Source organism: Hyla sarda, chromosome 13 (genome assembly GCF_029499605.1).
Source record: "Hyla sarda isolate aHylSar1 chromosome 13, aHylSar1.hap1, whole genome shotgun sequence".
Lineage (NCBI taxonomy): Eukaryota > Metazoa > Chordata > Amphibia > Anura > Hylidae > Hyla > Hyla sarda.
In genome coordinates this window covers 20,804,638-20,820,866 of record NC_079201.1, presented here as the reverse complement: position 1 = coordinate 20,820,866, position 16,229 = coordinate 20,804,638, and the positions used below count along the sequence as shown (strand labels likewise).

At 40.7% G+C, this 16,229-nt stretch overlaps 1 protein-coding gene across 1 annotated transcript; it reads right to left on the bottom strand.

Moving 5' to 3' along the window:
- Positions 1-2,602: 2,602 nt before the first annotated feature.
- Positions 2,603-16,214, bottom strand: CCDC137 (coiled-coil domain containing 137). The gene is made up of 6 exons (XM_056549784.1): positions 16,077-16,214; positions 12,181-12,314; positions 9,383-9,617; positions 8,168-8,250; positions 6,731-6,810; positions 2,603-4,049 (listed from the first exon to the last, which is right to left on the bottom strand). The coding sequence occupies exons 1-6, from the start codon at positions 16,205-16,207 to the stop codon at positions 3,852-3,854; spliced, it is 861 nt and encodes a 286-aa protein (XP_056405759.1). The 5' UTR covers positions 16,208-16,214; the 3' UTR covers positions 2,603-3,851.
- Between the last annotated feature and the right edge of the window lie 15 nt (positions 16,215-16,229).

Below are 16,229 nucleotides of genomic sequence, written 5' to 3'. Positions count from 1 at the left end.
AGTTTTGAAACAGCTGGAGGAACCCTGGTTGGGAAACACTTACCTATACTATAAACCTACTATATAGTCCAACATGTTGGGAGTTGTAGTTTTGAAACAGCTGGAGGCACGCCTGGTTGGGAAACACTTACCTATACTATAAACTTACTATATAGTCCATGCTGGGAGTTATAGTTTTGAAACAGCTGGAGGCAACCCTGGTTGGGAAACACTGACCTATACTATATACTACTATATAGTCCAACATGCTGGGAGTTGTAGATTTGCAACAGCTGGAGGCACCCCTGGTTGGAAAACACTGACCTATACTATAAACCTACTATATAGTCAAAAATGCTGGGAGTTGTAGTTTTGAAACAGCTGGAGGCACGCCTGGTTGGGAAACACTTTCCTATACTATAAACCTACTATATAGTCCAAAATGCTGGGAGTTGTAGTTTTGAAACAGCTGGAGGCACCCCTGGTTGGGAAACACTGACCTATACTATATATAGATACTATATACTACTATATGGTCCAACATGCTGGGAGTTGTAGCTTTCATTTGGGGCAGCTGCTGAGCTACAGGCTGTATCAGGGCATGCTGGGAGTTGTAGTTACTAGCTAACTGCAACTCCCGGATTGAATTAAAAAAGCGATGAAAAAGTCCCATGAAAACAAAAATGATTCTGTTAAAAACTACAGATGGGGGCGCAATAAATGAGCCTCATACAGGCCGTATAAGGAGAAATAAAAAAGTTATAGGGGTCAGAATAGGACTAAATTTCCCCCGTATATGTGTATCCTGTGATTTATAATTATTAATAATGGAAATTAGCATGTCCTTTTTAAAAAAAAATATTTTTGCAAGAAAGGTGGCAACCCTACTTGTGGGGTGTCCCAGAGCGGGGTCACCTTGTTCTACCATGAACACTTTTCAGGTGGCAATTGCCTCAAAAGTCAATATAGCTCAAACTCAGGTCTATGGGGGAGATTTATCAAGACCTGTGCAAAGAAAAATTTGCCCATAGCAACCAGATCGCTTCTTTCATTTCCCATAGCAACCAATCAGATCGCTTCTTTCATTTCCCATAGCAACCAATAAGATTGCTTCTTTCATTTCCCATAGCAACCAATCAGATCGCTTCTTTCATTTCCCATAGCAACCAATCAGATTGCTTCTTTCATTTCCCATAGCAACCAATCAGATCGCTTCTTTCATTTCCCATAGCAACCAATCAGATTGCTTCTTTCATTTCCCATAGCAACCAGATTGCTTCTTTCATTTCCCATAGCAACCAATCAGATCGCTTCTTTCATTTCCCATAGCAACCAATAAGATTGCTTCTTTCATTTCCCATAGCAACCAATCAGATCGCTTCTTTCATTTCCCATAGCAACCAATCAGATCGCTTCTTTGATTTTGAAGAGGCCTTGGTAAAAATGAAAGAAACTATCTGATTGGTTGCTATGGGCAACTGGGCAACTTTTCCTCCGAAGAGGTTTTGATAAATCTCCCCGTGTCTTTAAAGGCTGGCTATGAAAATATATATATATTTTTTTTTTTTGTTTCTTTCATGCACCGTCCTTAACAGTACTGTAAGGGGTTAAAGGGGTACTCTGGCGGAAAACTTTTTTTTAAAATCAACTGGTGCCAGAAAGTTAAACAGATTTGTAAATGACTTGAAACTATTGAAAAATCTTTATCCTTCCAGTACTTATTAGCAGCTGTATGCTACAGAGGAAATTCTATTCTTTTTGAATTTCTTTTTTGTCTTGTCCACAGTGCTCTCTGCTGACACCTCTGTCCGTGTGAGGAACTGTCCAGGTTTGCTATGGGGATTTTCTCCTGCTCTGGACAGTTCCTGACATGGACAGAGGTGTCAGCAGAGAGCAGTGTAGACAAGAATTCAAAAAGAAAAGAATTTCCTCTGTATTACACAGCAGCTAATAAGTACTGAAAGGATTAAGATTTTTAAATAGAAGTAATTTACAAATCTGTTTAACTTTCTAGCACCAGTTGGTTTAAAAATAAATAAATTAATAAATAACTTTTCCACCAGAGTACCCCTTTAACTGTCTGCACCCACAACTGGCATAGTTACCCTCTGGCACAACAGTAAAGCGCCGGAGGGAAACTGTCAAACTGATTTCATTGTAATCAATGGGACAGTTTACAGCAGTGTTTTCCAAGCAGGGTGCCTCCAGCTGTTGCCAAACTACAACTCCCAGCATTCTTATATTGGGCTACGATTATTCCTGTCCAGCACCATACCCTACAGAAGCCAATGGAGCACCGGAAGGGACAGCAGGTGCAGCTGCAAGTAGATAGCAGCAGGAATGATATGTTATATATATTTTTTTTTTCTGCCATGCCCTGTTAGTGGAATGGAAAATCCCTTTAAATAAATAAGTAAATATATATATATATATATATATATATATTTTTTTTATATATATATATATTTTTTTTTTTTATTATTTTTTTTATTAATTAACATATTTATATTAACATGTTTTCCATGCAGCTAACAGGATATGGCTGGGTATGATACATTTCTTACACTGCTTTCTTGGCAAAGATATCACACAGATTATTCACATATTAATACATATAATTTGGGAAAAGTGTTCTTTATTTACAAAACAAACCGACAGTACAAACCGACAACAACTGATGTTTTTTTGCATTGAAAAGGGAACAACAAAAAAAGCCTGATGCCAAGTAATGCCCGTCTGCTATCAGTTGTGGTTAGTTTTGCATAAAGAAAAACTGAGCCTGATGCAACTGATATATAAGAAGCCAGAGACTCCGCTGCCCTCTGCTGGTATGTGAGAAGTATAACAAGTGTACAAGACTAAACGGAATGCTTGCATAGACAGCAAGTGAATCCTGATAAGGGTGGATTCACAAAACGATTTTGCTATACGGTTTCAGCATGCGGTTTCATTAAAAAAAAAAAAAAAAACGTATGCAACCGTTTGTTAATTATTTATTTGTATGCTTTTTTGGGGATAAATTGGAAAAAGGGGACATTTTTATTGGGGAGGGGCTTTTTCACAATTTTTTTTTACAATTATTATTATTTTTTTTTACACTTTTATAGTCCCCCATAGGGGTCTATTTAAAGCACTCATTAGATTGCTAATACTGTCCAGTGCTAGGCATAGGCATAGCACTGATCAGTATTATCGGCTATCTTCTGCTCTGGTCTACTCGATCTCAGATCAGAGCAGGAGACGCCGGGATGACGGCCGGAGAAGGTAAGAGGACCTCCGGCCGCCATGTTGGATGATTGGATCGATCATCCATTTAAACGCCCGCATTTCCGCATATGCCGTGATCTGTATTGATCACGGCATATGAGGGGTTAATGGCAGACATCAGTGCGATCGCTGATGTCCGCCATTACCGGCGGGTCCCTGGCTGCTGACAGCAGCCGGGACCTGCCATGCATGATGCGAGCACCGGTCCGGCGCTACAAAATGTAAATGGGCGTCATGGTGCGTTCAGTCCCATCTCATCACGACATACATTTAAGTCAATTGTCATTAAGGGGTTAAACGGAGCTACTTCTCAATATTAACAAGGGGTAGAAAGTAAGATGTCTACTGAAGGGGAGTTTCTCTCATCAGTTATATCGACAACACTTGACTACAGAGTCTTTGTTCCATCAGGGCGTCACCTCCAGTAGAAGATCTGCTCCACCCATCTGCCATCTTGCTGTGTCCATAAAAAACATCTGTACTAAGGTCAATGGGCAAAATAATCTGGTACTAAACCTGGCACCCAACCAACAGAAACCATTCATGGCCCATCCTGGTGTAAGGATCTCAATGCTGTAGGGCAAGTCTGCATTTAAGGTCACAGGTCATGTATGGCGCGGTTTAGACACTTTTGCGCCTTCGCTTTGTAGTAACTTTCTCTTTTTAAGGTCACGGTAAGCCTGGACTACGCGCTCCCGTTCATCCTCCAATAGTCTCTTTCTGGCTAAGGACATAGCAGGTGGGGGCGCTGTGGTGCTGGATTTGTCCAAGATGCTTTTCAAGAGGAGTTTCTTCTCGCCCGGCTAGAGAGGTTAAATGGAAAAACAAACAACAAATCAAAACTGAAAAAAAAATAAAAATAAAAAAAACTATTCTTGGAAAAAATTTATGGATGCTTCAAGAAACGTGGGCAAGAATGTGTCGAACTATTAAAATGTAAAAAAAATATATATAAATATAATAATAACAGAAAATAATATTAATATAATAACTAAAAAAAATAATTAAAAAATCGCAGATTTTCACATCTCCCAAAACAATGCGAAAAAAAGTGACCAAAACTACAGATCATGGTGCAAAAAAAAATGAGCACTATTCAGCCCGATATATGTAAAAATGAGAGTTATAGGGGTTCAGCAGAAGGTCAGCAATGCAATACAGCAACACGCAGCACTCAACACAGCCACTTTTCCTTTCAGTCCTGAGTAAGCTGCGTTGCAAGCAGCGAAACGCGTTGCATTATCCAAATAAAGAAGTCAGTTTTTAGCTCTATTTCTTTCTCTTGATCAGTGCCGCCCAAATTCCTGCCACCCATTGGAAGCATCTACGTACTCTGTCTATTACTAGGAAGGCTGCAGACGGGTCTACACTATTATTGTGTATGTCGGTGCACAACAATACTTGGTAAGAGGCTCCTTACCCCCACCCTAAACCCTCCTTCTCCACATGGAGCGCCTCTCCCCTTTATTCTAATTTCATAAACCTGTCATCCATATTAGGCCGGGTTCACACCCCGTTTTTGCAGTACAGTTCCCGTATACGTTTACAATTTGAAAACCGTACGGAACCGTATTAAAAACCGTATGCATTGACTCTCCATTGAAAACTGTATGCCAAAAGATGCATCCGGTTGCGTCCGTTTTGCGTCTTGTGCAGTTTTGTCCCCGTACCCAAGACCGCAGCCTACCACGGTTTTTGGTCCAGGTGAAAAACCGTATTGAAACATATACGTTTTATTTTTTTGTTTTTTTTAACATAGGAGTCAATGGGAACCGTACAGAACTGTATGTGCGTACAGTATCATCCGGTTTTCAGCATACGTTTTTTTTTTTACTTTGCACAGTTTTTTTCTTTGAATTTCAATTAAACATGTGTAACTTTATTCATAATGGAATGAAAAGTTAATAACGTCTGCTTTTTTTCCCTTAAGAAAAACGGATACAACCGGACATCATTATTCAAACCGTATACGGATAAAAATTTGCAAACTGAATCAAAACGTGTTTAGTCAGGTTTTGAGGAATCCGTTTTTTTAAATCAAAAACCTCATACGGGAACTGTATTGCAAAAACGTGGTGTGAACCCAGCCTTATGCCCGAAGCAAAGAACACATAAATTGGGTTTTCTTGCTAAAGCAGCTACACACAAGCAAGAGACCTCCAACATCTGGAATGGTATGAAGCCCCCGCAATCTCTGCGCAGCATCCGACGTTCGTTTAGAATGCTGGGTATGGGCGGCTGGGGTCGTGACTAGAGATGAGCGAACTTACAGTAAATTCGATTCGTCACGAACTTCTCGGCTCGGCAGTTGATGACTTTTCCTGCATAAATTAGTTCAGCTTTCCGGTGCTCCGGTGGGCTGGAAAAGGTGGATACAGTCCTAGGAGACTCTTTCCTAGGACTGTATCCACCTTTTCCAGCCCACCGGAGCACCGGAAAGCTGAATTAATTTATGCAGGAAAAGACAGCAACTGCCGAGCCGAGAAGTTCGTGACGAATCGAATTTACTGTAAGTTCGCTCATCTCTAGTCGTGACGTCACGGCCCCCGCCGCCTGGGGCAGCGGATTACCCCTTTGGGTGCGTTCACACTGAGTAATTCAAGATGAATTTATTCGAGTATTTCCTCTTGAATTATAATTAACCTCTGCTTTGCCATTGACTTCAATGTATTTTACTCTGCACTGTTCACACTGCGTAAATTCCGCTCGCGAAATTCCGTTCCGCTAGAAGAAAGAACATGTTCATTCTTCTTGCATAAGTCCATTGAAGTCAGTGGTAAAAATTGTTCCGCTTGAATTAGTTTCTGCGCGGAAACTCCGCACAGAAAAAAAATAAAAATAAAATAAAAAGGGAAATTCCAATTGGTGGTTTTAATCCACCAAAAAATAAAATAAAAATAAAAATCCCAGTTTCCTCCTATATTCCGCACGGAAAAAAAAAACTTAAATTCCCCAGCAGAATTTTTACGCGAGGATTCCTCTCCTATTCCTCAATGTGAACACGCACCCTTTAACAGAAAGCGCAGCAGTCACCTCCCAAAATCTGAAAGAAGGCCTCCTGGAACAATAAACTCCGGTGCGCAAACAAGGTTTTGGACTACTACTTTTGATGTCCACATACTTGTGGCCACGTAGAGACATTTTACAACTATAAAATTATGTGACGTGTCAAGTAAACATGCTCGCTGCTCACCAACAGGAAGCCATGGCGCTCTAAAGCAGTGTGTCCCAACCAGTGTGCCTCCAGCTGTTGCAAAACTACAACTCCCAGCATGCCCGGACAGCCAACGGCTGTCCGGGCATGCTGGGAGTTGTAGTTTTGCAACAGCTGGAGGCACACTGGTTGGGAAACACTGCTCTAAAGAGTCAAAACTGGAGGAGTTTAACCACATGGAGACCCAGCAGTGTTATCTTCTTATGGGTCCCAGACCTAAAGGTGTCCTTCCCTATCCCTATGGAGCGTTTAGTTCTCATTTAGTCTCACCTTAGTTTCCGCTCCGCTCTTCCTCGGCTTTACTGTAAGAGATGGAGGCTCCAATACCACTTCCCCAAACATTACTTTATCTGTTAAAGAAAAGAAATAAGATTAAAACTCATTCCTCACAGGGACGTGCTGTACTTTTATTTAGTATTCCCATCCTGCCCTTATTTCCAGCTTCCAGGACATCTGTCGTGTGGACAATCTTACTTTCGGCTAATTCTACAGGCAATACGGCTCTGAAGACAAGGCCATTGGCCCCTGTGTGCCAAAATATTCTGGGCCAGTAAGCATCGGCATTTCTTGTCCTCACAATGGGAACCAATAGTGTGCCTCCAGCTGTTAGACCTAACCCGACCCATAGTGTGCCTCCAGCTGTTAGACCTAACCCGACCCATAGTGTGCCTCCAGCTGTTAGACCTAACCCGACCAATAGTGTGCCTCCAGTAGTTAGACCTATGGGAACCAATGGCCTATACAGTGGCAAATATCAGAGACTTCTGTCAGAGGTAGACGTCAGATGAAAGCAAAAAAATAAGGTGTGAACAGAAACATGGATGATGGCGAGATGAATAAGGAGACAGCAAGGAAGTGTCACTGTAAGGGTAGGGTCACACGTAGCGGATCCGCAGCGTATTTTACGCTGTGGATCCGCTGGTGACCCGACCCATAGTGTGCCTCCAGCTGTTAGACCTCACCCGACCCATAGTGTGCCTCCAGCTGTGAGACCTAACCCGACCCATAGTGTGCCTCCAGCTGTTAGACCTAACCCGACCCATAGTGTGCCTCCAGCCGTTAGACCTAACCCGACCCATAGTGTTCCTCCAGCTGTTAGACCTAACCCGACCCATAGTGTGCCTCCAGCTGTTAGACCTAACCCGACCCATAGTGTGCCTCCAGCTGTTAGACCTAACCCGACCCATAGTGTGCCTCCAGCTGTTAGACCTAAACCGACCCATAGTGTGCATCCAGCTGTTAGACCTAACCCGACCCAGATGTGCCTCCAGCTGTTAGACCTAACCCGAATCCATGTCCTATCCTTCCCCCCCCCCCCCCCCCCCCCGTCCTGCTCGCAGCGGCAATATGCCGCTCGAAGCAGACACACAGGGGGCCTGCAAGACGCCGCTTGTAGTTAGACATCGCAGAGCAGCAGAGTACATTTGCACATGCGCGCGGCGACATCAGCTAAGTAGGTGCTGGGAGGTAAGGGCAGGCGAAGGTGTGCCAGGCTCCGCCTCCTTGACACCTGGCTTCGAAAAAATAAATAAATAAATAAATAAAAAAAAGTAGATTTTATAAGTTTGACAACCATTATCACCCCTGGGAAAGGTGCAGTTCGCATTTATACTGTACAAGTTATCCAACGGTGTCTACAGCTCTTATCAGCAAATACAGTAGAAGCAACTTGTGTCTCCCAGTCCAGCACTGTTCTGCGTACATCACCTGTGAACAAGTCTTTTTCCAAGCGAATCTCTTTCTTGTCCTCTTTCTTCTTTAAGAATTTATCAAGTCGCCTTCGGTCAAAGCTGAAACAGAACACAATTGGCCCAGATTTACCAAGATTGTTGGGTTTTCTAAATCCCCTTGCATTAGGGTTTTGCTTTCACATTTCACCAAATTTACTAAAATTCACTAAAAGTCTGCTTGGTTATTAGTATACTTTGGTTAGTTTTTGATGTGAACCTCTCTAAGTTCCATTGTGCCTTTATGAGGTCATTTAAAGAGATTCTCCGCCCATAGAGTTCTTATCCCCTATCCAAAGGATAGGGGATAAGATGTCTGATCGCGGGGGTCTAGCTGCTGGAACCCCCATGATATCTGTGCAGCACCTGGCATTCATTTAGAAAGCTGGGTGCGGGCGGTGGGGTCATGACGTCAGTGCCTTGCCCCCTCATGACATGGCTGCTGCCACGGGCCTCCCCAACAGATTTGCATTGAGGGGGCTTGGTGTGATGTCATGAGGGGGTGTGGCACTGACGTCACGACCCCACCGCCCGCACCCAGCTTTCGGAACAAAATCTCAGGACATATGAAGAAAACAAAGGACAAGGTTTCTGATCTGCTTTGTCTTTAAGCAAAATTGGGAGAAACTTGACAGAAAAATGCAGAAAAAATAAATAAAAAAAAAACCTTGTGTCAGTACAGTACTTTATCCAGTAGCAAAAGATAGGGCAACTTATCAGCCCCCAAAAAGAGTCATGAATCTAGAGGTATCCTGTAATGTCCACCCCAGTCAGAACTTAGAAAATGACCACCTGAGCCCAAGGAACTTATGACGGCTTCAATCCTGGTCACTCATGTAACCTATAATAAGTAAACTCGGGGTTGGGGACATCCACCAAAAACTATAGTTTAGAGTTTTTGGTGGGTGTATAATGGATTAAAGGGGTACTCCAGTGGAAAACAGTTTTTTATAAATCAACTGGTGCCAGAAAGTTAAACAGATTTGTAGATTACTTCTATTTAAAAATCTTAATCCTTCCAGTACTTATCAGCTGCTGTATGCTCCACGGGAAGTTATTTTCTTTTTTAATTTCCTTTCAGTCTGGCACCAGTTGATTTAAAAGAAATTGTTTTCCACCAGAGTACCCCTTTAAGTCTTCTCCTGTCACAGGATGACATTGAGATGAAGGTCTCCACTGACTCAGCACAACGTACTCTTTCTTCTTCTGTGACTTCTCTTTCTTGCCGTCCTCTTTCACCGGTTCCCCCTTCTCATCCAGCTCCTTCTCCGGCATCCGATCCTCCTGGTTCTTGCTGAGGAACATGACGTGCTGGGTTTCTCGGTTCATGCGATTTAGATAGGAGCATTCAGATTCATTCATTTTACGCTTGAACGTTGGGACCTTGATGTCCGTCTGTAGCTCTTCATTGTCTGGACCTTGAGGCTTTGCTGAACGGAGACGGGTGAGAAATGGAAGGTTAGGTACATAGTAAGGGAAAATCCACACCAAAATGATTAACTAAATGGAAAAACACTGGGGACAACTGATGTGGATAAGGACTTGGGGGTTTTAGGTCATAATCCGAATATTTGTACTGCAGCCTCAGGCTTTGGGCCTGTAACTTCAAACACTCATATTTCAGGAGGGAAATAGGATATTAACATAAGGATTTCAGATTTGTAATTGTACACTCAAGGGCCTATCATTTAAAGGCAGTGTCCACCAAACTAATGTTCCTAAAAGACAAACCCATGATTTAAAAGGGGTACTCCGCCCTAGACATCTTATCCAAAAGGATAGGGGATAAGATGTCTGATCGCGGGGGGTCCAGCCACTGGGACCCCCCACGATCTCTGTGCTGCACCCACATTCTGTGTCTCCAGTCTCAGAAACCTCTTTTTGTTTCCGGCACTGGAGAGGTGAAGTCACTCCATGCCCCCTCGTGAAGCCACAGCATGCCTTCTCCATTCATGTCTATGGGAGGGGGCGTGGAGTGACGTCACGTCTCCAGTTCAGAAAACAAAGAGGTTTCTGAGACTGGAGACGCAGTCCCGTATAAAATGTGGGTGCAGCATGGAGATCGCAGGGGGGGACCCAGCAGCGGGCCCCCCGGATCAGACATGGGGTATTCCACCCCTAGACATCTTATCCCCTATCCAAAGGAACCCCGCGATCTCAGCTACAGCACCAGACATCCAGTGCAAGGAGCTAACTTCGCTCCGAGCAGAATGACTGGCGATGCAGGGCGGAGGCTCGTGACATCATGGCCACGCCCCCTCAACACAAGTCTATGAAAGGGGGCATGACAGCCAGCACACCCCCTCCCATAGACTTGCATTAAAGGGGCGCAGCCGTGACATCACCAGCCTCCAGCACTGCACCCAACGCACTAAATGAACGCCCGCGATCAGACATTTTATCTCCTATGCTTTGGAAAGGGGATAAGAAATCTAGAGGCGGAGTACCCCTTTAAAGGGGTACTCCGGTGAAAAACTTTTTTATATCATCTAGTCCCAGAAAGTTAAACATATTTGTAAATGACTTCTATTTAAAAAATCTTAATCCTTCCAGTACTTAAACAAAGTAAGCCTATAATTTGTGTATATAGTAAAGGCGGGGAGGGCCTAAAATATAACTTTTAATAAATCTATTAAAGTATTTTTTCAATAAACACCCAGTGTCAGTGTTGTAAAATAGAATTAAATAGATAATACCAGTTGCAGTATACTCAAAGTATAGACACCAAAATCCGGTGTCCACACTGTTAGCAAGATTAGTCTACAAGATGCAGGTTCAGTAACATAGTAATCCAAAATCACAAATAGACATAATTCAATAGTGTATAATTCCCAACGCGTTTCTAGCGCAATCATGCGCCGTCCTCAGGGGAATAAAACAAAAGCAAGCTGTCAGGTATCAATAGCAACCTGAATCAATATGTACAGTTAGTTATCCTGTATTGATCAAACATATCCAGTTTTCCTCATTGGAGGATCACCTATACTGCAATCCCTTAAAAAGGGACACAATTGCCGTAAAACTCCAGGTATGTATACAGTGGTGTATTCAGGTTCGGTCCTGAAGTTCAGCAAGTAGTTCAGACGGAGCGCATACCTGCAGTGGCAGGGAGCCGTCACAACCGGCTACTGTGCGCTCTGTGACAGAGGAAATTCTTTTCTTTTTGAATTTCTTTTTTGTCTTGTCCACAGTGCTCTCTGCTGACACCTCTGTCCGTGTTTGGAACTGTCCAGAGCAGCATAGGTTTGCAATGGGGATTTTCTTCTGCTCTGGACAGTTCCTGATACGGGCATCAGGTGTCAGCAGAGAGCACTGTGGACAAGAAAAAAAAAAAGAAATTCTAAATGAAAATAATTTCCTCTGTAGTATACAGCTGCTAAAAAGTACTGGAAGGGTAAAGATTTTTTAATAGAAGTCATTTACAAATCTGTTTAACTTTCTGGCACCAGTTGATTAAAAAAACAAAACAAAAGTGTTTTCCACCAGAGTACCCCTTTAAATGGATGCGGCCTAATAATTTAGCCTTCAGAGCTCATGAAGACAACCCCCGGTGCACAAACTCTAATATTCAGTATTACAGAGGAGGGGGGCTCCCTGTTTGGGTCCCCTTCTAGGAGCTACAGCAGAGTCACTGTAGGAACAGTTTCCGTTCGGGAGGATTTAAGCCCTCTGTGTATTACACGGAAGCCCATTCATTCTAGTGACACTGTGTAATACATGTTTCTCCTGCAGTTACTGCTGCAGGGGAATTGTCTGTATGGCAGCTGCTTTACCCATCAATGTAAGCCAGTGTTTCCAAAGCAGGGTGCCTCCAGCTGTTTCAAAACTACATCTCCCAGCATGCCTGGACAGCCGGAGGCTGTCCAGGCCTGCTGGGAGGTGTAGTTTTGTAACAGCTGGAGGCACCCTGGATGGGAAACACTGATTTAAGCTGTTTAGCAGGGATGCGAGGAGCCAGAACAAAGACAATCGGCTCATTGCACACACACATACTGTGTTTTTTCTTTTTGTTCCTTTTCTTTGGATTGTTCATCTCCTTGCGGCTTTTCATGATCTCTCGAAGCTTGAAAGGGATTTCCTGGGTATCCAGGTCCTTTGGTTTACTATTCGTTTTCTTCTTTTCATGTCTAGATACAAATACACCAGGAAACTATAAATGCATTATTTTATACATTCAACCTCAAGCCTGTAGATTGCAGAATAAAATGTTATCAGAATCTCTTTCTCAAAGTCAGGGAATGATCCAAAATTAAAGGCAAAGCGGCCCCGTCAGCAAGTTCTTAGGTTAAACAGTAAGGCAGTGTTTTCTAAACAGGGTGCCTCCAGCTGTTGCAAAACTTCAACTCCCAGCATGCCAGGACAGCCTTTGGCATTCCTCCCCCCAGTTGCTTAAGTCCAGTTTGCTACTCCTCTTTTTCATAAAAAAATTTAAAAAATCTGAATAAAATCAAAACAGTGTATTTTTTGGACCAAAAAGGCTGTTAGCTGGGAATCCACTTCATACCAAACGGGACGTTTGCTATAAGCAGCCGGGACCCATGGGTAATGCCGGACGTCGCTGACTGGGACGATATCAGGCACTGACCCTTTACACGCAGCATCTAAAACACGAAAATAACATTGCCTTTGAGCTCAGGGAGAGGAGGGTCCCTACCTGCTTTTGCCCCGTCCGATCGGTGCAGCATCAGGAGCCTACGCCGATAATACTGATCAATGCTGTGTTTTTTTTATTTATTTATTTATTATTTTATATTAAGAAAAAGTGCCGATAATACTGATCAATGCTGTGTTTTTTTTATTTATTTATTATTTTATATTAAGAAAAAGTGCCGATAACACTGATCAATGCTGTGTTTTTTATTTTTTTAAATTTATTATTATTTTATATTAAAAAAAAGTGCCGATAACACTGATCAATGCTGTGTTTTTTTATTTTTTTTACATTTATTATTATTTTATATAAAAAAAGTGCCGATAACACTGATCAATGCTGTGTTTTTAATTTTTTTTTATTTATTATTATTTTATATTAAAAAAAAGTGCCGATAACACTGATCAATGCTGTGTTTTTTTTTTTTTACATTTATTATTATTTTATATAAAAAAAAGTGCCGATAACACTGATCAATGCTGTGTTTTTAATTTTTTTTAATTTATTATTATTTTATATTAAAAAAAAGTGCCGATAACACTGATCAATGCTGTGTTTTTTGTTTTACTTTTTTTAAAATGTATTATTTTATATTAAATAAAAGTGCCGATAAAACTAATCAATGCTGTGCTTTTTTTCTTATTATTATTTTTTTATATAAAAAAAGTGCTGATAACACTGATCAATGCTGTGCTTTTGCTTTCTATTATTAGTATTATTTTGTATTAAAAAAAAGTGCCGATAACACTGATCAATGCTTTGTTTTATTTTTTTTAATTTATTATTATTTTATATAAAAAAAAGTGCCGATAACATTGATCAATGCTGTGCTTTTTACTTTTTTTAAATTTATTATTATTTTATATTAAAAAAAAGTGCCGATAACACTGATCAATGCTGTGTTTTTTGTTTTACTTTTTTTTTAATGTTTTATTTTATATTAAATAAAAGTGCCGATAAAACTAATCAATGCTGTGCTTTTTTTCTTATTATTATTCTTTTATATAAAAAAGTGCTGATAACACTGATCAATGCTGTGCTTTTTTTCTTATTATTATTCTTTTATATAAAAAAGTGCCGATAACACTGATCAATGCTGTGTTTTTTGTTTTACTTTTTTTTAAATGTTTTATTTTATATTAAATAAAAGTGCCGATAAAACTAATCAATGCTGTGCTTTTTTTCTTATTATTATTCTTTTATATAAAAATGTGCTGATAACACTGATCAATGCTGTGCTTTTTTTCTTATTATTATTCTTTTATATAAAAAAGTGCCGATAACACTGATCAATGCTGTGTTTTTTGTTTTACTTTTTTTTAAATGTTTTATTTTATATTAAATAAAAGTGCCGATAAAACTAATCAATGCTGTGCTTTTTTTCTTATTATTATTCTTTTATATAAAAAAAGTGCTGATAACACTGATCAATGCTGTGCTTTTTTTCTTATTATTATTCTTTTATATAAAAAAGTGCCGATAACACTGATCAATGCTGTGTTTTTTGTTTTACTTTTTTTTAAATGTTTTATTTTATATTAAATAAAAGTGCCAATAAAACTAATCAATGCTGTGCTTTTTTTCTTATTATTATTCTTTTATATAAAAAAGTGCTGATAACACTCATCAATGCTGTGCTTTTTTTTCTGTTATTTTATATTTTAAAAAAGTGGCGATAACACCGATCAATGCTGTGCTTTATTTTTTCTTTTTTTATTATTATTATTTTAAATAAATGTGAATAAGCACCTTCCCTACTAAGTTTATATCCCTGTTAAATATTTTTTTTTTCAAATAAAATAAAGGGAACTAAAAAAAAAATAAACATGTGATATTGTCGCATGCGGAAATGTTCGAAATACTAAAATATAATGTTAATTAAACCACACGGCCAATGGCGTAAACGTAAAAAAAATACATATATATATATATATATATACACATACACCTAATTCCAGAATTACTGATTTTTGGTCACTTCATATACCAGAAAAAAAATAAAAAGCGATCAAAAAGTCCCATCAAAATATTACCGATAAAATTTACCGATCATGACAGAAAAAAAAATAAAAAGAGTCCTCATACATCCCCGTATATGGAAAAATTTAAGAGTTGTAGGGGATAGAAGGGGACAATTTTAAGCACACTCGTTTTTGTACAAAAATAATTTTTTTTTAAGTAGTAAAATAAAACAAAAACTAAATAAATTGGGTATTTCTGTAGTCGTATGGACCTACAGAATAAAGATAACAAGTGCTGAATAAAAACAGAATCCCCCAAAAGTTGCAAAAATGCTGTTTTTCATTTTTTATTTTTCCCCAAAAATATTCTGGTTTTGGTTTCACCGTGAATTTGGTGGTAACATGATGGCATTACAAAGTACAATTGCTGGCGCACCAAACAAACCCTCATATTGGTCTGTAGGGGTAGGAAATCAATTATTAGCGTTAAGGCTAGAGATGAGCGAACTTACAGTAAATTCGATTCATCACGAACTTCTCGGCTCAGCAGTTGATGACTTTTCCTGCATAAATTAGTTCAGCTTTCAGGTGCTCTCGTGGGCTGGAAAAGGTGGATACAATCCTATGAGACTCTTTCCTAGGACTGTATCCACCTTTTCCAGCCCACCGGAAAGCTGAACTAATTTATGCAGGAAAAGTCAGCAACCGCCGAGCCGAGAAGTTCGTGACGAATCGAATTTACTGTAAGTTCGCTCATCTCTAGTTAAGGCTATTAGAAGGCGGGGGGGGGGAGATTTTCTTAAAGGGGTTATAAAAGGGACTCTGGATGACAAATTCCCTTTAAAGCAGTGTTTTCCAACCAGGGTGCCTCCAGCTGTTGCAAAACTTCAACTCCCAGCATGCCCGGACAGCCGTTGGCTGTCCGGGCATGCTGGGAGTTGTAGTTTTGCAACAGCTGGAGGCACCCTGGTTGGAAAACACTGCTTTAAAGAAACAGGGCATAGAGCAAGACAAGAATCCCCTGAGTTCTCATAAAAAGAGACCTGATCATGGGGGGATTATAAAACAGGGTGCACTCCTTTGGTAATGCTCTGTACATTATATTCCCCAACCTGTGGCTTTCCAGCTTATGCAAAACTACAACTCTCATCAGGGAGTGCTGGGAGTTGTAGTTTTGGCACAGCTGGAAAGCCACAGGTGTGGGATCACTATCTTGAAGGACCTAGGTGCCCATAGAAACGTATCAGGTCCCAGATCAATTTAAACCATGTACGAACCGAAGCTTCCCCCGTCCTGCACCAGAACCAGAACCAGAAGACCCGGAAGGCTTTATCGCTCCCCGCTTCCCCCTGCCTGTGCCCGGGGCAGAGGACCCTTCTGCGGTTCTAATCGCTCCCCGCTTCCCCATCGGTGCTGTCAGTACAGTAAAC

What these genes read in the sequence shown, in the direction of transcription:
- CCDC137 (XM_056549784.1), bottom strand. Translation starts at nt 16,207, where the DNA reads ATGGGGAAGCGGGGAGCGATTAGAACCGCAGAAGGGTCCTCTGCCCCG. An exon ending in AAGTCACAGAAGAAGAAAGA is followed by an intron (nt 8,251 to 9,382) that starts GTACGTTGTGCT and finishes GTTCTGTTTCAG; the next exon opens with CTTTGACCGAAGGCGACTTG. An exon ending in GGAAAAAGACTTGTTCACAG is followed by an intron (nt 6,811 to 8,167) that starts GTGATGTACGCA and finishes TTTCTTTAACAG; the next exon opens with ATAAAGTAATGTTTGGGGAA.